Here is a 23,698-nt window from a genome sequence, read left to right on the forward strand (position 1 = left end):
ACCCATACTGTAGCGGTTTCTTTTCTCATTTTTTTCCCCTTGCTGACACCTTGCATGCTTGCACAAACTAACCTTTAACATGCAACTTTTAGTTTAATGTAATCATCTGTCAAAGTCCCACAAACTGGGGAAATTTATGGAGGCATTCTGAGAAGCGTCTGAGTTTCCATCCATAACCCTTCATGTCTTGAAACTAACTGCTACCTTCTGTAAGCCATCAGGTGAAGACAAGGCTTAAGACACTGGATATACCACCGCAGATGCAGAAGGCAAGCACAAAGGCAAATGTCTGCTCTAAGAATAAACTATGAAGTGGTTAACAAAAGACTAAGCTTACAAAGGTGTTAGGGAGCCTCAAGGTTAACACCTCACAATGTTAAATGGGACAAGTTCACACCTCTCTTCTTTCTTGTTTCTTCCTCTTTCAAATATCCACACTTCAGAAACCAGTTTTCTTAGACAAGAGTCACCTGCTTTTTGCACCTCTTCTGTAAATTAACATTCAGTTGAAAATTTTTAAGCGACGTTAAAAACTACTTCATTGTTGTTATTATGTTTATGTTACTGTTGTTCCTATTGTGGTAGCCAATGCACAAAATGCTGCATATATGCAAAAATGATGCTTGTCTCTATAAATATCCAAGATGGGAAAATGAAGCATTGTGTCCCATTTCATAGACAGAAGAGACAGCTACATGAACAAGTCGCTATCAAGTAAATGAGCGTGGATTTACAGCTCATTAACTACTCCATGGCAACTGTCTATGTGGTTATTGCTCCAGAGTAAATGTGAGGTAGCTCTGACCCTTACTGAAAGTGAGGCAATGTATCTTGCATTTACCTGAGATGTAAGCATCCATATAAAGTAGCTAATGAGCTGTAAATCCACACTCTCTTCACACAGGGCAGTTTCTTCATGTATCTTGAGGCAATGATATTTATGTGATTTGTCTGGTGTCACAGAAGCAGCATGTGAAAGAAGTGGGAATGTAAACCAAACCTCCTGAGCTCCTGCAAACCCCACTCCTCGCATGGCCAGAATTTTCTTGTAGAGCTGTTGTTCAATTGCTTGGCACATCTCCCTTCAAATGAGAGCAATTTGCAAGCAAATTCAGCCACTCTTTTCCTCATTAATACTGCAGAACAGACATATTCCACTTATGTAAAACAGATGGATTGGTAAAAGTAGCTTCCAGATACAGTTTCTTCATTTCACACATAAAATATTATTTACTTTTTCAGACTCCTAAATTTAAGGTTTAAAAAAAAAGTGATGCATTGGGAATAGATTTATCCTGTTTTATTAATCAGATTTCAACTCTAGCTAATCTAGAGTCCAATTTACCGCAGAGTCTAAGCAGTCTTTAGCCACTGTGTTGTCCATCAGGGTGGTGCACAGCATGCCACAAACTAGCAAAGAGGCTTCTTTCTTTTCCTTTTTTTCTCCAGTGATTCCTATCAGGTGATACTCTACTAAGACTCCATCACATTCGTTCTGGTGGACCATTGATACAAGCCACTGCCTACAGTCATTGCAAGCCTGAGATCCTTGCTCTGATTTTTCAGTGGCACCATGGAAATCGCAACAGAACAGAATACGCTGTGCCTCCTCAAACCCCTTGTTACTTTCATTAAAAAAAGAAAAGAGAAAAAGAAACCCATGGGAGGAAAATCTGAACCACAGCATCACAACATATTGCCATTTAAAATATTTACCAGGAAAATTATTTCATATCCTGAGGTAGAACAAGAACATAATGCTGCTAAATACCTTGACAAAGTTCAGTGTCAATTACACCTCTATCCATAAAGAAGGGAAATTAATTTTCTCAATATAGACATTAAATACATTGGTTTTCAGCCTTTAAAAGTTCCCTCATATAATAATTGATAAACCTCACTATTCATTTTATTTCCACCATGCTTTTTATGTCATGTCTATGGACTAACACATTCAAAAAGCAGAAAGGGAAAGCCCAGGACTCAGACTGTCTTTATGAATTTTAATGGCTTTGATGAGTCTCTCCACAGCACACTCTGTTTCCTGATAATCACTCAGTTCCTCACTGCAAGGACTCTCTGGAAAATGTGAGTCATGCCTACAGGTCCTTTGGGATTTGACCCTGCTGTCACACTGACAGCAACTTTCTCATTTCATTTCATGGGGCAATATATTTCAAAGCATAGTCCCAACCTTCTGGGATGCTTTCAGTTCTGGGATGCCCAACTCTGACAGTATTGCAAAAGCTTGAATTTCATGAAGGAAGGCTTAATGTAAATGGGAAATGTCAGTGCTTTCTTTTACATTGATCGCATACAACACTTTAATGACTCTGATGAGCATTCTTCTTTTCTTTTTTCTTTTTTAGCAGAGGCTACGCCAACACTAGTTGATTAAACAGTGCCTGTAAACATCCCTGGGCTGTTTCAACCTGTGCCAACTAGCGCTTTCCCAAGCAGTTCCTGGGTGTGATCTGGGCACCCCAAGGCCCACTCCCAGTATGCAGTTTGCAAGCAGCCCCACAAATTTGAAGACCAAAAGAGTTACTAGCAGAGACATCAGCCACCTCATGCCAGTTGGCCTTCAGAGCCCAGAAAAGTCCCGAAGGTGTTTAAGCAGGGATGGAGTCAGAGAGCCTGGCAGCTGCCTGGAGTTCCAGCAGCTGGCTCTGTGGGAGCCTCAGGAGCTCCAGGCAGGTCGCTGCAGGTCCTGCAGGCGGGCATCACAGGAGTGCGGACTTGTGGAAACTCATTGGGGTGTAGATTATCTCTGGCCAGTTTAAACTGGAAAACTCTTTGGTGACTTCTGAACAGACCAAAATACAGGCCATAATAGGTAACACTTCAATAACCAGCTATCCACAAACTTAGTTTTCCAACCTTCTTGCCATGAGAAGAAGGGCGAACGATAGAGTGCAGCCTGGAGAACAGTGTTGTGGGAAATCAGGCTGCTTGGAAACCCAGCTGAAAAAAAAACATTTCAGATCCCCCCTCAAATTATATTTTTGGAGAGTTATTCTGCTGCAGTACTTCCTAAAATTTTGGATTTTTTTTTAAACTTTTTTGTCCTGCTTTATAATTATACATAATTATGTGATTTTGTTATGTTATGTGTTTTGTTTTGTTATGTTATGTACTTTCTGCAAGAGAAAAAAAAATATGCCAGCCAATTCTCCCCTTACTGACATCAATGGCTGTTGGATCAAACACTCTGTGCAGAATTTTTCTTCTTCTTATCAAGGGTTCCATATTTTCATGTGGTCCAATTTTTTATTTCTTCTGGGCATCCTTTTTATTTTGATATTTCTTTTCACTTTGTTCTCCAAGTAATTCATTTTTAGCTCTAAATTAAGCAATTTGCTTTTAACCAGTTGGCATTTTCATCAGTCAGCATATCCAAATGTTCATCTGTACCTTCCTTAATTTCATGTACTATATCAGCATTTCCTGTAGCAGTAATAGCTTTCTGCAATGAGGCTTACACCTCAGATTGCCCTGCTAGTTTTTCAGGCAATTATCTACTGCCTGTCCTTCCAGCAGGCACATTGCTCTCTTCCCCATTGTATTTTGGTTTTGAGAGTAACATCAGTCCAGAGTAAGTGCCTACTACAGACTTGATGTTTCTCTGTGGAAATTTTAAGCTTTTAGTATTGGTTAAAAGAGAAAGAGGTCTTAATGCCAGCTCTCCATACTGAGAACATCAGGAAAACTCCAGTCATTTATTAGCTGGGGCTTTAGGGTTTCCTGCTCCTCTAACTCCTTCCTGTTGGTTCATACAGAGCCCATAGGGTACCTGGCAGTCCTGGTCCCCCATCATCCAGATTAGACTGCTTCTCTAGCCATCATTGCTTGGTTTCTTTTGAAGAAAAACCCAGGACATGAGGTGGAGTGGCACACATGCAGGCTTCAGCCCAGCATGGTATCAGGATGCAGATAGGGTTCCCAGAAAATGGTCACGGGCCCCCAGGTATGGACATAGCTATAAGGATCTCTGCAACAGAGCACCAATATGAAGTCCTTCAGCTCAGACTGTCCAACCTACAAGAGAATTAAATGGCTTGACACTTGTCAGCACCTACAGCCTGCTCCAGTTTTGCTCCTAAAAACCTAGCTGAAGACTGATGCTCTGCTGAGGTATGGAACAGGTGCTGCTGGGGAAAGAGACAAAAATCCATGTGTAACTTGAGATGTCCCTGAAGCTCCTACCTGATAATGCCTGTGGCCTTGGCTTCAGCTCACTACATGAGAGAAGAGCAAGTAGGAAAGATGTGTTGGGAAGAAACAAGGAAGAGGAAAAGACAAGCCTGTCTGAAAGCAGTAGAGAGGACTGGGGAACCCAGGTCATATAAGTTGCGGGGGGATGAAGGGCACATGACAAGTGCAGTGCGGGGGGACCCGAGACCCGTAGGTCTGAGCGAAATCAGGCACATGTGTCACAGAATGGGTGTTAGGAGGAAAGGGACCCTGTGGCACAGTGTGGACGTGGTGCTCGAAAGAGCGAGCAGCTGCAGCGCAAGGAGTTGGAAGGATTTGGGGTCTGACTCACCAGGCGAGGCTGTGGTTGGGATGGGATTTTGAGAGACTTCAAGAACTTGGCCACAATGACAATGTGGGGTGGTCATTAAGCTGTAAGGGCTGCACTTCCAGCCTTCTCATGCTATTTATTAGGGACTTACAAAGCTATTGGAAAGTGATGGAGAAACAGTACATGGGATGTGGAGAAGGAGGGGGAGAGAGAGGGCAAAAGGTGAGACTCCAGGGAGAGAGAAACCTCCTCTTTAGTGGGGACAGAGAAAAAGAGGAAGAGGAAGCATGGCTGCAGTCTCAGCAGCCACAATGCTGCACCTGTCAGAAAGAAACCCTCTTTCTTACATTTGCATATGCACGTTTTTGCATCTGCTAATGAACCACACTTTCCTCGCTCATTTCCAGTGCCAAAAGATTACTAATTCCTGAAGTCTGTTCTTACCTATTCCTTGCTGGCTGTCCTGCATACATTTTCTAATACATATTTATTTAGGAAGGTTAGTTTCTTGCTACACAACAGAAATATTTGTGTTAAATCTACTCTGTAAAGGCCCTAAAACATGAAAAATGCTCTGGAAGCAGAAAAGAAATAGTTAGGAGGAAGGAAAGGAGGCGCTGCAGGAAAACTCATTTGCTGAAAAATGCAGCTTATGTCTTATCAATTTAATTCCAGATAAGTCTTCATTTTGCTGTGAAGACAGATGCGATAAATATGTTAATGGCAGATTTCGATAGTTCAGTTTGTAGAACTGCAAAGCCAGATGGAAGTGATAATTTTTCTTTCATTTTAATTTTGAAATAAAAAGCAAGAAAGCAAGAAAGTTCCTGATATCATAACACTGTGATGACTTTTTGAAGGATAACGGACCTTAGCACAAAATGACGATTAACTATCATGCCCTGATACTTACTATTTTATTAAATTCCAATTTCCCTGGCTGGAATTCTCTCAGCTTTCTTGCCAGAGGTGAGCAGATTACTGCCTGTGACTGACTTTTCCAGTTCCACATTCATAAAGGTATTTAGCAGCAATCCTAACTTGAAGCTGGTGAATATTTTACCCATTCTACTGTTGCTCAGGCTAGATACATGCCAAAGCAGACCACCAAAAATAGCATTGGATGGAGCTAACCTCTTTTACTGTGTATCAGGAGCCTAATACTGCCTTTTTTAATTCCTTAAGCAGTGCACTTAGTGGCCTCGGGGCATTAGGAGTATCAGGACTAAACTGTGGCCTTCCATGCATTGATTACAGTTCCCCCAGTATTAACATGCACTTAGCAATAGTTGGCATGGGCTCTTCTTTGATTGTTTCAATTTAAAACAAAGCCATTGAGGGACATATATTAACACCTTCTTAAATCTGTAGGATATTTACTGTTTGAACTGATAGGCAAATTTTAGGAAACAGTTTTCAAGCCTCTTTTGTTCAAGGTCCCACCTGAAACCTCAGTCTGGAGGTACTAAGTGAAAACTTGGTTTGTTATATTCACTGTGGTGGTTTTAACTGTGGAAAGAACAGGCACACATGGCCTGTTCTTTTTAAATGAATTTTAATTTCAAGAAGGTGAGGTCCTGACTGGTTCCTCCCACGGGAACTTCTCTCCAGGAACAACTTGGCAAGAGAGTGAGGCACTCCATTCTCAAATCAGTAGCATTAACTTCTAGGGTTTTATTAGGTCATTCTCATTTTCTAGCTAAGCTCATAAATCAGAAACTGAATGGCTTAAACTATTTAATTCAACATAGCAGTTAGAGCCCCCTGAGGACTTTATTCCAATGATACCAGTGAGAAAAAGGTAGATTTCTTGTGAATGACTGCTTGTATCCTATATTTTACCATTAGACAAAGGGTACAATCATTATTCTGTCATCACTGTCCTCAGTTGGAGGTGCTTGTGCATAGAGGTGATACTGGTTATTAGATAGATATCTGCTATTTGATATTGATATTAGATAGATATCTGATATCTGAAATATCAGCCTAATTTCATTATTTGATACATGCTATTTTGTTTCATTGTTTAGTTTGCATATATTTTCTTGGGGTTTGTCTTTGTTTATTCAATTAGCAAATAATACAAAATTGCACACATGTGTGGTCTGGATGTTTCTTACCCAAACAAAATGACGAGATGAGAGGGAAAGGGAAAGTCTGCACTGTACTGTGGAGGGAAGAGGAGAGATCCCCAGGCTCTGGAAGTGAAAACTGTGTCAGCAGAGGCCAAGCCAACTTAATTATCCCTGTGAAGAGACTGGGCAGAGTGCTTGGTTAATGCAGCTATATTATGTTTGAGAGTTCATCTGTTGTCTCTGGACTAGAGATGCCGGGGGAGGGGAACCTCTATCCATCTCACTCCTACCAGTTTGATGCCAGGGCCAGCAATAGATGCCCAGAGCCTGGAGAAGGAACACAGGTCAGCAGGAGAGCACCTGAAGAGCAGCACAAAGGAACTCCAGCCAGTAAGTCAGCTTCATCGGGGGCCCAACTTATATGCCTCTATGCAAACGCACGTAGCACGGGGAATAAACAAGAGGAGTTAGAGACATGTGCATGCCTGCAGGGCTACGACCTTATTGGCATCACGGAGACATGGTGGAATGGCTCCTATGACTGGAGTGTTGGCATGGAGGGATACAGGCTCTTTAGGAAGGACAGGCAGGGGAAACGAGGAGGGGGTGTCGCCCTCTATGTCAATGACCAGCTGGAGTGCATGGAGCTCTGCCTGGGGATGGATGAGGAGCCGACTGAGAGCTTGTGGGTCAGAATTAAAGGGAAGGCAGGGACAGGTGACATTACGGTGGGGGTCCGCTACAGGCCACCTGACCAGGAAAACTGAGCGGATGAGGCCCTCTATAGACAGATAGGAGCAGCCTCACGCTCACAAGCCCTGGTCCTCATGGGGAACTTCAACCGCCCCGACATCTGTCGCAGGGACAACACAGCAGGGCATAAGCAATCCGGGAGATTCCTGGAATGCGTCGATGATAACTTCCTTCTCCAAGTGGTAGAGGAGCCAATGAGGAGAGGTGCTATGCTGGACCTTGTTCTCACCAACAAGGAAGGGCTGGTGGGGAATGTGAAGCTCAAGGGCAGCCTGGGCTGCAGCGACCACGAAATGGTGGAATTCAAGATCCTTGGGGCACCGAGGAGGACGCACAGCAAGCTCACTACCCAGAGACTTTGGCCTCTTCAGGGATCTGCTTGGTAGAGTGCCATGGGACAAAGCCCTGGAGGGAAGAGGGGCCCAAGAAAGCTGCATAATATTCAAGGATCACCTCCTTCAAGCTCAGGAGCGATGCATCCCAACAAAGAGGAGGTCAGGCAAAAATGCCAGGAGGCCTGCATGGATGAACAAGGATCTCCTGGACAAACTCAAACACAAAAAGGAAGCGTTCAGAGGGTGGAAGCAAGGACAGGTAGCCTGGGAGGAATACAGAGAAATTGCCCGAGCAGCCAGGGATCAGGTTAGGAAAGTGAAAGCCCTGATAGAATTAAATCTGGCCAGGGACGTCAAGGGCAACAAGAAAAGATTCTATAGGTACATCAGGGATAAAAGGAAGACGAGGGAAAATGTGGGCCCTCTCCAGAACGTAATGGGAGACCTGGTTACCCAGGACATGGAGAAGGCGGAGGTACTCAATGACTTTTTTGCCTCAGTCTTCACCGGCAAGTGCTCGAGCCTCACCGCCCAAGCCACAGAAGGCAAAGGCGGGGACTGGGAGAATGAAGAGCTGCCCACTGTGGGAGAGCATCAGGTTCGAGACCATCTAAGGCATCTGAAGGTGCACAAGTCTGTGGGACCCGATGAGATCCATCCACGGGTCCTGAAGGAACTGGCGGATGAAGTTGCTAAGCCACTATCCATCATATTTGAGAAGTCGTGGCAGTCCGGTGAAGTTCCCACTCACTGGAAAAGGGGAAACATAACCCCCATTTTTAAAAAGGGAAAAAAGGAAGACCCAGGGAACTACAGGCCAGTCAGTCTCACCTCTGTGCCTGGGAAGACCATGGAACAGATTCCCCTGGAAGCTATGCTAAGGCACATGGAGGACAGGGAGGTGATTCGAGACAGCCAGCATGGCTTCACCAAGGGCAAGTCCTGCCTGACTAACCTAGTCATAGCCTTCCATGATGGAGTGACTACATCAGTGGACACAGGAAGGGCTACAGATGTCATCTATCTGGACCTCTGTAAGGCCTTTGACACGGTCCCCCACAACATCCTTCTCTCTAAACTGGAGAGGCATGGATTGGATGGGTGGACTGTCCGGTGGGTGAGGAATTGGTTAGATGGTCACATCCAGAGGGTAGTGGTCAACGGCTCAATGTCCAGATGGAGATTGGTGATGAGTGGCATCCCGCAGGGGTTCATTTTGGGACCGGTACTGTTTAATATCTTGATCAATGCCATAGACAGTGGGATCGAGCACACCCTCAGCAAGTTTGCAGATGACACCAAGCTGAGTGGTGCAGTCGACACGCCAGAGGGACGGCATGCCATCCAGAGGGACCTGGACAAGCTGGAGAAGTGGGCCCATGTGAACCTCATGAGGTTTAACAAGGCCACGTGCAAGGTCCTGCACCTGGGTCGGGGCAACCCCCAGTATCAAGACAGGCTGGGGGATGAAGGGATTGAGAGCAGCCCTGCCGAGAAGGACTTGGGGGTACTGGTGGATGAAAAGCTGGACAGGAGCCAGCAATGCGTGCTCACAGCCCAGAAGGCCAAGCGTATCCTGGGCTGCATCAAAAGAAGCGTGGCCAGCAGGTCGAGGGAGGTGATTCTGCCCCTCTACTCTGCTCTGGTGAGACCCCACCTGGAGTACTGCGTCCAGCTCTGGAGCCCTCAGCATAAGAAAGACATGGACCTGTTGGAGCGGATCCAGAGGAGGGCCACGAAAATGATCGGGGGGATGGAACATCTCTCCTATGAGGAAAGGCTGAGAGAGTTGGGGTTGTTCAGCCTAGAGAAGAGAGGGCTTCGGGGAGACCTTATTGCAGCCTATCAGGACTTAAAGGGGGCTTATAAAAAAGGTGGCGGCAAACTTTTGAGCAGGGCCTGTTGCGACAGGACAAGGGGGAATGGCTTTAAACTAAAGGGGGGTAGATTGAGACTAGATATAAGGAAGACATTTTTTATGCCGAGGGTGGCACAGGTTGCCCAGAGAGGTGGTGGATGCCCCATCCCTGGAAACATTCCAGGTCAGGTTGGACAGGGCTCTGAGCAACCTGATCTAGTTGAAGATGTTCCTGCCCATGGCAGGGGGGTTGGACTAGATGACCTTTAGAGGTCCCTTCCAACCCAAACTATTCTATGATTCTATGATTCTATGACTTTGCTGAACTATGCAAACATTCATGTCTCTGTAGCATCGCACCTTGCATGCAAGCAGAGGCAGTTCTTGCACTCATCTGAAGTTCCAGTCCATACTGGCTGCTAATTTAATACAATTCAGTGACTAATGTGACCAAAAGTACAGTGAAACATACACTGTATAGTCCTGCTCCTGGCCCTAGTGTTCCCTTACCAAGGTCAGGGAACAGCAGGAAGAGACAGCTGGAGCCTCTCTGCCCTCACAGCCTTGCTGTGAGCTAAGAGGCGATCAAAGCACAAGCTGTAGCTAGAGATGACCCACTCTTGCAGAGCATTCTCAGGTATTGGCATAAAACAGCTGTATCTTAGTCCTCTGCGGACTCATGCAGCAGCAGCATTTAATCCTAGAGCACCAAGCCAAGCAAAGTTTCCCATCTGGTGGGCAAGGAAGCCATTCACCACCCTCCAGCAAGTAGCCAGAGCTCCCTAAGCACCGGGCAGGGAGCTGCCTGCAGGAGGAGCATGGCAGTTCATGCAGCAATAAAGCTTATTCCAAGCTGCCACCTTGTCAAGCTTAAGTTCGGCTCATTAGGATGTTCGTCTGTTACTTATGCAAATAAGTCTATGCACAGTCACAAAATAGGCAAAGAGGGCAGTTTATCAGTTTGGCACAATCTCCAACTTTCTGAACCCTCAGACATCCCTGATACATGTAGAAGAAAATGCAGTCTCCCCTATCACCATCGCTGGCAGAGAGACTGAGGCAGAGCCTATCCGCTACAATCCACATCTTCTCAGAGGATTCACGGTGCTCAGGGTAGAAGAGATAATGCATTCTGTGCAACTTTAAACCTATTATGATACAGCTCAGGATGTTTAATCTTATGAATAAGTGGTGTCTACTTGTTTCACCTTTCCAGGGAAGGAGATTTACAAATCTGCATAACTCTAAGCATTCTGACTGCATTTATAACAAGCATGTGACAAAAAACATCCTCTGGAACAGTCTGCTTGAATGCATTTCTTTGTCTGGATAGCTGCAATCTAAGGTCGCTCTCACTCATGAATGTGCAAAGGAACCTCAGCTCAACCCTCTCCCGTGCTTATTGCTCTCGCCTCACTTCAGGAAAATACTATCTTCTGCACAAGTCTAGCCTAGAGTCAGCATCTACCTGTTGCTCTCCACACACAGCCATCGGTAACTGCAGGACGTCTGAGTCCTCCTGACAAGGGTACGGGTCAACCAGAAACAGAACTTTAGGGAATTCTTCCCCAGTTCTGTACCCCAGGCCAGCACCAGGCTGATGGCTTGCCTGTTAGCTCCAGGGACCAGTTTCTTATGTATCATCCCTAGCCTAACAGGATGGCTTATTTAAGCTGCTGCAAGGGTCACTGTACAAACTAGCAGAAAATAAGTTTCCATAGTACAAGTAAAGACAAAAGAAAATGACTCAACTTTTGCTCTATTACCCTTATCTGAGGGACCCACCTTACCCATTCACTTCTCCTATGGTCTGTTATAACCATCTCCCAGGACTTATGTGGAGCTGTGGACCTGCATGTGGTCTCAGAATTGGCACTGAGGGGAGGAACACCTCCAGCAGGCAAGGAGAGGTACTCACAACGGCTCCCCTTCCAGGGTGGCTACAACTGGACCTTAATTTGATAGCAACACAAAAAATAACTTTCCTTGAACCCCCCAAAATATAATTCCATGAGTTACATTGCATTTAAAATGCAGCACAATTACAATACAGAGGCCTGAAAGCATTTCAAATTTTTTTTCCTTCTTCTCCTGTGGGGAATTTTTATCTGCACGAGAGCAACTGCAACCTAAGTTAAATACCTCCTGGACAGTCTTTCTTGTTAAAGTCCCTCAAGGTGCCTTTCTTTGATTCTTTCAAGAATCTTTCAAGAAAATTGTGGTGGGTTGACCCCAGCCAGCAGCTAAGCACCCACCCAGCTGCTTGCTCACTCCCCCCTGACATCAGGATGATGATCTCATCAGGAGAGAGAATAGTAAGAGCAAAAGCAAGAAAACTCATGGATTGAGATAAAGACAGTTTAATACGTCTTTAATATGAAAGAGGGAAAAAACCCCAGTGATGCAAAGGCAGTCACTCACCACCTCCCACAAGCAGACTGATGTCCAGCCAGTCTCTGAGCTATGGCTACCTTCCCAGACCAACCACCCCCCTCAGTTTTTATTGCTGAGCATGGTATTATATGTCATGGAATATCTCTTTGGTCAGTTGGGGTCAGCTCTCCTGGCTGTGACCCCTCTCAACTTCTTGCCCACCCCCAGCCTACTTGCTGGGGGGGCAACCTGGGAAAAAGAGAAGGCCTTGACACTGTGGGTGCACTGCTCTGCAACAGCCAAAACACTGGTGTGTTACCAACACTGTTTTAGTCACAAATCCAAAACACAGTATCTTACTGTGTTTCAGCTGCTGTGAAGAAAATTAACTCCAACTCAGCCAGACCCAACACAAAAATTAATGAACAAATGCATTGCCTTAGGTTAACCACAAAGAAAATTGTCCTAGAAGGGGCACTTCTTTCTTAACATGAACAGCTATTCTAAAACAGCTGCCCTTTTTATTCCAAATCTATTCGCCACTCGGGTAAGTGCAAAACCGTGCAGTCGAAAATATCTATCCAACTTGACTTTCTGTGAATTTAATTCTGCCGTTTCCAGCTGAGCAAAATTATCTTTACATCATGAAAACATATGCTTCCCCTTAATAAAGATTTAAATACAGCCACTTCAAGTCTCTCCCTTCACTTTTGCATTGGTGCAGTAAAGGATTATCCATGCAAAATTACACGGCCAAGCTTTCTGCTGTGAGTCCGCATGGTTCCGTTATTTTTCATGGATCAATTAACACACACTGGAGATTTTAGCCATTGTTGTCTATAATGGCTAATTTGCCTATTACAGGGAACTGAGAGCCATCTGTGTACATGCCATGAGGATACACCAGTGAAATGGAGACGGTAAATTGACAGAACACGACCTATGTTTGTAAGAGATTCAAAGACAAGGTGTGATACCTTACCTTTGGAGCCTGTAGTACATCAGACACACCTTGCTTAGATACTGCAAAAACAGGTTTTGGTGCAAGTGTTGTTGGCTTTTTGGGAGGCCTGGGTGGTGGATGAAGGGTTTGGTTTTCATATCTTCGCACCATATAGTATTGCTCTTCGCTGATCTCTTCCACCGTTGTCTTAGTTGCAGGAGGTACAACTGTCTGAACATCTCTGCTGAGCAAATGGACCGACATGTTTAAGCGATATACAGGAATCTCCCAGCTCTCCACTGGACTGCTGGTGCTACTGATCAGCAAATAAGAGTCTGTGATTTCTTCTTCAAACTGCAGACCAGGCACGGCAGCCAAGACGTCTTCCTCAACGGAAAGGTCCCTCACGGACACTTTGACATTAAAAGGCAAACGAAATTCTTTGCAAATTTCAGAAAGCTGGTATTGTTTCTTGTCATGAATCACTTCCACAAAGCCACCTTCCATGTACATAGGGAGGAGCACCTTCTTATACGTATCACTTAGTATTTGTTCACAAGCTAAAACGTCTATGACTTTCTTTCTTCCCTCATACAGAACTTCACTAGTCTGGCATTGCTGAACTAGAAACTGGTCTCCAACCGAAACAGAAAAAAGCTCTTTATGAGGGGAATCAAAGGCTTTAGTTGCTACAACATGAAGCTGTTCCTTTTCACTTCTTGCTATCTCTAAATCATAGGCGGTTGGAAACTCCCGAGGTCTTCTCTTGAACTTTCCTTTGTAGCTCATAGGGATTAAAAAATGTCTTTTTGGGGAGTCACTTCTGATCTCAGAGGCTAGGACTCTTGTTGGCTGGTACTTTTTGTAGATGACGATCTCTTTTCCTGTATGCAGTAAGTTATAAGGTTTTTGGCTTCCTGAAGGCCCTTCCATTATCTCAGCAACCATAGGAAATTCCTTGCTTGTTCTTTCAAATACATCTTCCAAAGACAGTGGCTGAAGGAAAGAACTAATATCATAACAGTCTGTTATATCCTTGACCTCAACATCTAGATCTGAGAGGATATGAACTATGTCCTTTCGAACTGAAAAGAAAAAGAAATACATTGATTTTTGTTTTCAAACTGACATTGGAATAAAATATACATGTCCTGTTGGCCAGATACTAAAAGTACCTTCCCTGAGGTGTGTACCTCCATATGTTAACATGCACAGTTAACAGGGCCAGTCAAAGTCTAACTAACTGTTTTAATTTGAGATATATAGCTATCAGATATACAGGAGACCTCACAAAGGAAGAGAGAGACAAGAGGAGATGAGAATAAGGTGTCCAAGTGAACAAAAGTTTCTTAGTAACTTATGGGTTCTCTGAAGAAATGGGGGGGGGGACGGGACATTTTTAATGAATAAATAGCATTTGAACCCATTAACACATGTTGTTGCTCTGGTCAGTCTGGGAGAAATAAGATATTTTGATATTGTCGTGGTTTAACCTCAGTTGGCAACTGAGCACCACACAGCCACTCGCTCACTCCCCCCCCCCCGCCACCCGGTGTGATGGGGGAAAGAATCGGAAGAGTGAAAGTGAGAAAACTTGTGGGTTGAGGTAAAAACAGTTTAATAATTGAAATAGAATAAAATAATAATAATAATAATAATAATAACAACAATAATAATAATATACAAAGCAAGTGATGCACAATGCAATTGCTCACCACCCACTGACCGATGCCCAGCCAGTCCTCGAGCAGCGGCCCCCCTGGCCAGCTTTCCCCAGTTTATGTACTGAGCATGACGTCACATGGTATGGAATATCCCTTTGGCCAGTTTGGGTCAGCTGTCCTGGCTGTGCCCCCTCCCAGCTTCTTGTGCACCTCCAGCCTTCTCAGTCAGTAGAGCATGGGAAGCTGAAAAGTCCTTGACTAGTGTAAGCACTGCTTAGCAACAACTAAAACATCGGCGTGTTATCAACATTATTCTCATCCTAAATCCAAAACACGGCACTGTACCAGCTACTAGGAAGGAAATTAAGTCTATCCCTGCTGAAACCAGGACAGATATTTATAAGAATAATGAAAACATCTATAATTATTAGAAAATAATAGAACTGTAAAAAAAAGGCAAAACCTTTGTGTAACAAAGTCTAAGTTTATTGTTAATTAATAAAGAAATATCTACTACAGTGGTCCTCTGTGGAACTCTTGCATCTTTTTCTGTGGCATCTGGTTTTATTCACTATCAGAACCAAGCCATTGCGTTTAACAGTCTGACAGGGAACAACAACTCTTTTATCACAACTGAACTTGCAAAATTTTGGATGCAAAACTTCCAAGCACAAAGCTGACTATGCAGTTAAGGCTTGTTTAAGAATTTGGCTCCACATCAGTGACACCACAGATCATTGACCAGGGCAGTAAAATTTAACAAGCAAATAATAGTTAATGACTCTCTTCAATAAGACTTATTCTGCATAAACCTGCACACAAGGATAGTATATCCTGGATTCACACTTCCTTGTAGCAGGACATACCAATACTTTATACTTAAAAGTCGGTATCAGATGTATGTTTTATGACAGTGATTCAGGATCTGTTTATTCCAGCTCTCCTTTTGTCACATTGACGCCTTCAGGTGACAAACTTCCTAAGCACCGCAAGGGAAAGTCAATGAAAGAGGAATGACTAGTGAAATTGAAAGTTTTCTATGAGCATTTGGGGGAGTTCCATACACGCAATTTGTTCATTATTAAGAATAAGAAGTATAGAGGATTCCTGCCCACAGCCTGTGAAAATGTAATCTTCTACCCCTCTTATCAGAAATCTTTTTTATTGAATTGTGGATAGTATTTCTCATACTTTATCTTGTGTCTATTTATAGTTCTTCTAAAAATGGTCAAAATCCATTTTGTATGGTCCACAAGAAAGTAGTTAATCACATACCATGAAGCCTACTTTTCAAGTTTGTATTAAATAGTTATTTAGGACATATTTAAAGCTTCTTAAATGTTGAGCACACTATGAAACATAAATGGGCATGAAATAAAATTAACAAATACAACTCTCACTGGAATATCTGATTGGAAGACAAGTGAATACCAAACATTTCTGAATCTTCTGAAAGCTTTTTAGAAACATTAAATTCTTATCGAGTCTGCACATATATCTAAGAGGGACTAGGAATACACCTAAGTGATTCCAGCTTCAGAAGATGGGCTAGATTCCTGAATCTAGCTAGAGTTGTAGAAAATGAAGTATTTTATCTCATGAAGATATACTTTCCAAACTCACACATTAAATCCCATAGCATGCACAGCTGAATATCTCATGATAAGCATTTAACAAGTATAGTATATTGTGCTAACAGTCTCTGGCCACTTTTATTTCTTTCTCTTTTATCCATTTACTTACATCATTCATCTGAGAAACCTCAATTGTGAAAAGATTTCCTGCTTAATATCCTCATGAATGACATATTTCTGTTAGGATTTCATTTCTATGGAGCTCACTGGTCTGCTTCTAGTAAAGGCAACAAGCAGCAAAACCTTCCCAAAAGCTAAGCTCCTATCCTGCAGACTTTAACAGGATGGGTGCATCAACAAGTAGAATTACAGCGAGTTTCCATCTACTGCCTGAGCTGTCCTCAAGCAAGGTCAAACATGTTAGCTTAAGCTGTTTTTTTTGCTTAGGTAGGTATCTCAGTTCAGAGAGGGTACGCTATGCACGCACACATGGGTCATTACTGCAGCTCGGCTATTCAAGTCACCATAACTCAGGAGAATTTCACTGTGTGCTTATACCCTTGCACACCTTCTGATCTTATTCCTGTGACTAATTTCACTAACAGGTTTAAAGTAAGGCATAGATATAGACATTGGTAAGGACAGAACCCAGCAGTTTCAATGTTTTCGTGGAACAACTAGAACAGTGATAATGTGCCATGGACAAAATAATTTTTTTTTCATAAAAACTTGTAACACAAATTACAGCTTTTAAAGGTATTGGTTTTCTAATATCTTCCTGTTTCCTCAAACCTAGAGGTTTCAGAAATTTTCCGTGAGTCTTTTCTGTTTATATTCTAATGATATTTGTCTCTGCAATAGAGTAAAATGATACGGTTTTACTTCCTGCAGCATCCTCATTCTGAAAAATAAACGGTAGTTGAGTGTGTTACAACATGTATGGCTATATTCTTTTTCTAATTCCTAGCCATAGCCATAAATGATCAAGTGACTTCTCCATGGCCAAAGACTGAGAGACAGAGAAAGAGAATCTGAGAACTGAACAGAATTCCTAAGCTCCGCTTTTTCACTATGCAATATATTTTCTTTGCAACGATGATTTAATTGTAGTGATCAATAAAATGGCAACAGAAAGAAATGCAAGATAACTATCTGAATTAACAGCTGATGAAGGAATAAAAAAGGCAATATTATTTTTACCTTTTTTCACCTTGAAACTAGCATCAGTAGCAAATACGGGTCAGGAATTCTTGACCAAACTGAATCCTTCCTGCCTATTTCAAGCAAATTTTGTGTATTTAAGGGTACTTTGCTATACTGAGACGAATAGAATATTGACTTTGATTCCTACTTACATTTCATTACTGCCTGTACTTCATAGACAGGCGTGAGAATCAAGCAGCCATCAAAATTCTCAGGAAGTGGATTAGAGGAGTCCCACGTATGTAAAGTATTGGAAAGTTTGACAATCCGGTTTCTGCACTTAGGGATTTTCCATTCTGCAATCTCTTTTAGGGTATATATCTGGTCATCTTCACACTCGTAGAATTTTCCTTCTTGTGAAAGGGGCAAAGTAAAGGAATGAGACTGGTTATTTCTGACCACACCGCAGTTCACAGCCATCGTTCCATTGACCTTTTCCACTGAGTTGAAGGTGATTTGCTCACCATGTTTGATAGTGAGGTTTGCCAATTTTATATCCTCAGGACTGTAGAAACACGGATGGCCAAATCTTGTTGGCCCAATAGAGACTTTTCTTGTAATTTCTTCAATGCTGACATATGGAGTTTTATCTGCCACAACCTTATAAAGACCTAAGAACAGAAAACGTGCATTATAAAATGGAAATACATAAAGGAAGCCATGCCAAAGTTTAGACTGTGAATGTAATAAAAATGGGGAGCAAAGCACATCAAACAATTCATAGCTGATAGTTTGGTTGCTAGAAATGTGACTTTATAAAGATAATACCAACTACATGATATAAATCATAGGCGGCTGGAATTAGCCCTTTCTACTCTGCAGGTAATTTCTGACATCCAACATTTTTACGTCCATAATGCACGCATCCAAGAGAAAAAAGTTATTTTCTTTGCTACAGAAAAACGAAAGATTATCTTAAATTCTTATCTGTCTTCTCAGGAAACCAACCTTTAAGAAAAAAATGCAGACATGGTATGAGGAAGAGCAACAGTAATGTGATCAGTGAAATGCCGGATAAAGTTTCTGGCTAAATGTTGTACTATGTATTCTTCCACACACAGACTGGGGATTCCTAGACCAAGTATGTTTAAAGACAATTCATAAATGAAAAAGTAGCGCCTACAGATAAGAATGAGCAAAGGAAATTGATTTTAGCATATCTGATAGCCCAGACCAACAGATGGAGTAATTCAAAGTTTGGGTGTTGTAGCACTGTGGTCATCACAAGGTAATTAAAGTGCTGAAGTACTGCAAGGCAGAAGCTGCATCTGAGCTTCCCTATCCCCTAGGGATGTTATTATTTCATGTTAATCATGCCCCTTGGAACTGTCTCATTAGGAGTCCGCATCGCAAGAAAAATACGTACATTTCTGTATTTCCATGAGTGTTTAAAATAGAGGAAGATGAAGTGGACGGTTTAGAGGACTAAACAGTAGGGTTTAGCTGAACTGTGTGATTCAGCTGTCTTCTTCCTCAGGCACGGCAGTGTGAATGCTGCCTTGTGAAATTACATTGCAGCTTCCTGGGACAGGCATCGACTAAGGCTCTCTTCCAAGTGAATATAGCTGAACATAGAGGTTATTCCTAGGCCAAGTTTGCAAGCCAGGGGACCCACACAAATTAACTGGTAGCTACAGCTACAGTGACAAAGCAGCTAAGCTCCTTGAGAGATGCAGTGACTTTTCTCCTTCCTTCCCCCAAAGCCAGCCAGCAGAAACCCTATGGCCCCTGCTGCTCCACACTTTTGCCTCCTCTGGACCGCACAAAGGACACCGTATCTTTGTGGTAAAGGAATACTCCCACCTTGGCAGTTATGGATTATGGGATGGGGATTCAAGGATTGCTGCTTGACACCACTAGAGTCTCCTTCACGGTAGCTCCACATCTCATGAGTGGTTTCTGCCATGTCTACAAAGGTTTAAGAGTCCCATCCACCTGCCCCCAGTTGTCTACTGTGGGAACTGAGTCCACACTGGCTATGACTCCCTTCTTGTGGGAACCAGAGTGTGAGAAAAGGGCAGGATGCCCCAGCAGATACCTGGGTCTCAGCAAGGTGGGATGCTGCCAGAACACAGTTCCTGCTGGATGTTGGGAAGACACTCACTCCCTTCTCTAGACCTCCTCTGTTAGAGGGATTGTTTAACAAATTAGGTTGGGTGATTGCTTCAGTTAAAAATAACTTCCAAATTGCTTAATTTCTCCCACACCTTTTCCCTTATCAAGTTTCACCCACTGACCACAATCAACACAAGTGAGGGGCCTATATGGAAGCAGGGGCTCCTTAAGATTGATTTCTTTAAAAAGGATATATCAAACCATTCCCTCCACCACAACAGCCATTTTTTTTTGCTACAGAATTGCTGTGATTCTTGTGTCACTGTAACAAAACCCACTACTTTCACTTCATAGCTTTAGCACCCTTCTTGTTAAAGGAGATGTTATTAAGATCCTGTCTGTTGAGTAGCTTTTAACTGAATTTATCACCAGAATGGGCATGTGTGGTTCTAGGTATTCCATGAGACTGCTAGGATCTGTGGCAACTAACAGCTCTGAGGGCTTGTCAGCAGCCTAAACAGTAATAGCCTATTTGATCTACTGCAAAGATAGAAACTAGTTGTGCCTATGTAACTGCTTTCTGCAATTCTGTGCCTTCACAGTTGTCTGTATGACAGTTTTTCCTGTGTGAAATTAGTACCCTTGTGCAAATACTCCTGTGCATATATGTCCTCACTGCAGCACTTCAGTGCCTTCAGGCCTTTTTCCTGGCTGCAAGGAAGCCACATCCATGAATGTAGCTGCACAAGTACAGAGTACAACTTCAACACACTTTTCTTTCTCACTGGTATTTTTAATGTTTCTCACAGCTGTTTTTAACACAATTATTAACAAGAAAGTTAGCTACCCCAGTCCTAATCACTACTGGAGCTGTCAGTGCAGATCAAGACAAACTGGTTCATCAGCATTTAGAAAATATCGCAGTGACAAGGCACCAATGACAAACTGAAATTGTGGAAAAGACAGCATCCCCCAAACAGTGTTCCAGTGTCATGCTTTGCAGGCACAAGATGGGCATCATCTCCTGGCAGTGCTGGGAGAAAGCAAATAGGAATATTCTTCATTAAAAAATGTATTCAAAGTACATGTGATGTATCCCAAAGGCAATAACTATGTTTACCCATCTGTGCTACAGGAGCATGCGCGTTGCCCCTAGAAAACCTCCAGAATTGTATTAAAAAGCCTCCACAAACTATGTTAAAAAAATGTTCCCAGTTGAAAATATTTGGCAATGTACAGGTATGAGAAACATTATTCTCCTCTATGAGTTTGACAGTAGACTCAGGCTCTACTAATTTTGCTGGGACTACAGAGTCAGCTTTTTCAGCAACAAACTAATTTTTGGAATTATTTGGAAGCCAGCTATTTCAGCAACAAACTAATGAGCATCCTGGGTTGGAAAGCAGGTTTCATATGGAAGCATAATTACCAGATCTCATACAAAACTAGACAATTGATTATCCCCTTGGGCCCAGGTAGACTGACTTCATCAGGGTTGGGAGCAGAAAAATCTTCACCTTCCATTCTGCTGGTTTCCTTATTTTTGGTAACAGAATGCTTGCATAGGCAACTAAAGAGCCATGTGGCCTTGCATACTTAGCTTCTGTATTGATGAGACCCATGAAGTAGAGGCACCTAATAGCCATCTGTTTATGCTTATGACTATGTAAAGTTCCATATGTTTCTCTCTCTATAGAAAAGAGGTGAATATATAAAAAGTTATTTTGGTGTAATGGGTGAAAACCACTGTGGTTCCTATCTAACTGCCACAATCTGCCATGGTATCTTCTCATAAATGCTCTCCTTGCTATGATATATATTAAATAAAAAAAATAAAAGAAAAAAACCAAACAACATTATCTTGAACCATTCAGAACCTTATTAAAATCATTATGAATCATATTACAAAAACAAATGTTTTCCAAACCTAAGATAGCAAGGAAATCTCCAGAGTAGGAGACATATGGTAAATTTGAGATGCTAAAGTTTGGACATTTTGAGGTCAAACACAAATGTGTTTGTACTTTTTCATAAATCATAAAATGACTGAATCAAATTCACTTAGACTTTCCTAAGAGAGCTTGGTGAACTACTGGGGGGGAAAGACAGATGGAAATAGCAAACCTGGAAAAAAGTCCAGTTGGTTTATCGAGAGCTGGCATTATTGCTCCTATAGATCTACTTTCTAAATGTAATCTGGTGTACAACCAAAGTGCACTGATGCCCAATAGTTTTAGGGAAAATTACAGTTGGAGGCAAGAATAACTACACATACATAATAACTACAGGAATGTATAACTATTGTCACACTCCAGGAATCCTCCGCACCTAGTGGCATTTCACTAGGTGAAGTGCCTGCCTAGCCATAATATGATAATTAGTAAGCTGCAAACCTAATCATCCCATCATTTTCAAGAAAAGTTTTAGGCATTGATGTGCACATTGGTAGAGAGAGAGGGTTTGGGAATCTGAAAAAATTATTTTCACTGATAAGAGAGAAAACATAGCCCAAGGATCACCCATTTAGTCCTGTGGGAAAGCATGTTTTGCTAGAAGGATGTTTTTACCACCTTTTTACAGAACCATATATGCAGCTCTCTTTTACTGGTTATAGACTGATAAAGTGTACCTCCTTGTAGCTTTATAGACTTCCCATTTTCAGTCTGAATTAGAGTCCTGAAGGAAAGGAGTATCCTTTTTATTCTCGCTTTTTCTTCTTTTCCCCACAGAAAACTGAGAAAACCAGTATCGAGGCTCACCTAGTAGAGCAGCAAGTAGCCTTCAAGGAAAAAAAATAGCAGAAAGACCTTCTGTCCCAGACTAGTAGTTTCTGTTCCCCAAGGTAATGCAGAAGACTGGGAACAGCTGAGTTCCCAACTTCTCTGGACTGACTTGATTGCTATTCCTCTTTTCCCCCACCTCCACCACCCACTCTGTTACCTCCTCTGCTCCATCTGCTCCAGCATCCTCCTCTCCCCATCCTGCCCCAAAGGCCGTCTCTCCCATCTCTCCATCATCTCCTATCGAGATGAGCCTTCTAGTGCCTAACCCGTGTTCTTCCACGCATGTGCTGTGTGGCCACAGACAAGTCTCCTGTCTTGTGGCTCACAGAGGCTGAGAGCTCAAAGGGACAATTGTACTCAGCTATGTGTCTGTCAGACCATGTAGGAATGAGCAGCAGCAACTGTCAGGGACCTCCTGAGAACAGGGACGGCCCAGCAATATTTTTGCAGAAGAAGGAATATAACAGAACAAAATGAAATCATTTGTGCTGGCAAACAGTTCAGGTGTTGTGCAAATTACCTGTCTCTGCTAAGTTGTTAGTAGTGAAAATTGTAGTTCAAAGTGCTGTTAGATGTAGCCATTGAAGTGTCTAGACTAACAGCAGACTTCTTTTTTTACCCAGTGTATGAGCATAGAAAGAATAGCCTGGCCCTCTGAGGCATGAAAAAGAACAAATTAGAATGAGGATAAAATGAAATAACACAGATAGTGAACTTGCGGTTGCAGCAGTTTCTCTAATGCAAAGGGAAGATTAGGCCTTTATCAAGGATCTGATTTGCCAGAGCAGAAAAAAGGAATTCAGAAAAAATACATTCAGAAAGACAAAGAGTAAGGCTCGTTTAAAGCCAATGAGCCCAGCTCTTCACTCACAGAGACGCTATCCCCAGAGTAACCTAAATAGAAGCATTGCTTATTTATGCCAGCATGCACACAGTGAAAGGATACATGAGCCCATTGCATGCAAATGGTAACTCATGACAGAGGAAATGGAAAATAACATCAAAGCAAAAGATTTCTTTGCATCAAGACTAGCAAGAGAGCACTGTACATGCAATGTAAACAGAGTGCCAGACTCCTAGAGACCTGCGGATATTTTTACTGAAGTAAGTCAATGGCAGTGTGAAAAAGATCATCTGCAATTCAGTTCTGTGCTTTGTTCTGGAGACAGGGGCAAGCATGGGAGCTTGTTCATTGGGAGCACAGCATGTGTATGTGATAAAGTGAAAAGGAAAAAGGTCAAGGAAAAGCAGAGACGGGGACATCTTGACTTTGTAAAGTTGAATCATTCTTCAGCTAAGAACTAAATTAGACAAATGGTAAATTTACATCTTGCCAAAAAGCTCTTGAATGCGTAAGAGTACATATACGGAGAGGAACAAGAGAGTGGTGCTCCCTGTTGGGCTAATAAGAAGTGTCATTATGTCCCTCTTCAGTGCTGCTGTTCAGTAATACCCATCGTGTGAAGGATAGTAATGATAAATTTCAGAAAAATGAACTCTGAATTTATTTTTCTAGTGAAATAACCAAGTTTTCTAGAACACTGGTTGGGAGAGTTC

At 42.6% G+C, this 23,698-nt stretch overlaps 1 protein-coding gene across 2 annotated transcripts in view; it reads right to left on the minus strand.

Annotated features, from left to right (window-relative positions):
• Positions 1-23,698, minus strand: part of THEMIS (thymocyte selection associated) — an 81,479-nt gene that overhangs the window by 38,831 nt on the left and 18,950 nt on the right. For both annotated transcript variants that reach the window (XM_076335492.1, XM_076335493.1), the window contains exons 3-4: positions 17,456-17,914; positions 12,902-13,947 (exon numbers count right to left, since the gene is read on the minus strand). In XM_076335492.1, coding sequence (XP_076191607.1) covers positions 12,902-13,947; positions 17,456-17,914 — 1,505 coding nt within the window. The remainder of the gene's footprint in view (positions 1-12,901; positions 13,948-17,455; positions 17,915-23,698) is intronic.

The sequence above is a fragment of the Aptenodytes patagonicus genome, chromosome 3 (assembly GCF_965638725.1).
Source record: "Aptenodytes patagonicus chromosome 3, bAptPat1.pri.cur, whole genome shotgun sequence".
NCBI lineage: Eukaryota > Metazoa > Chordata > Aves > Sphenisciformes > Spheniscidae > Aptenodytes > Aptenodytes patagonicus.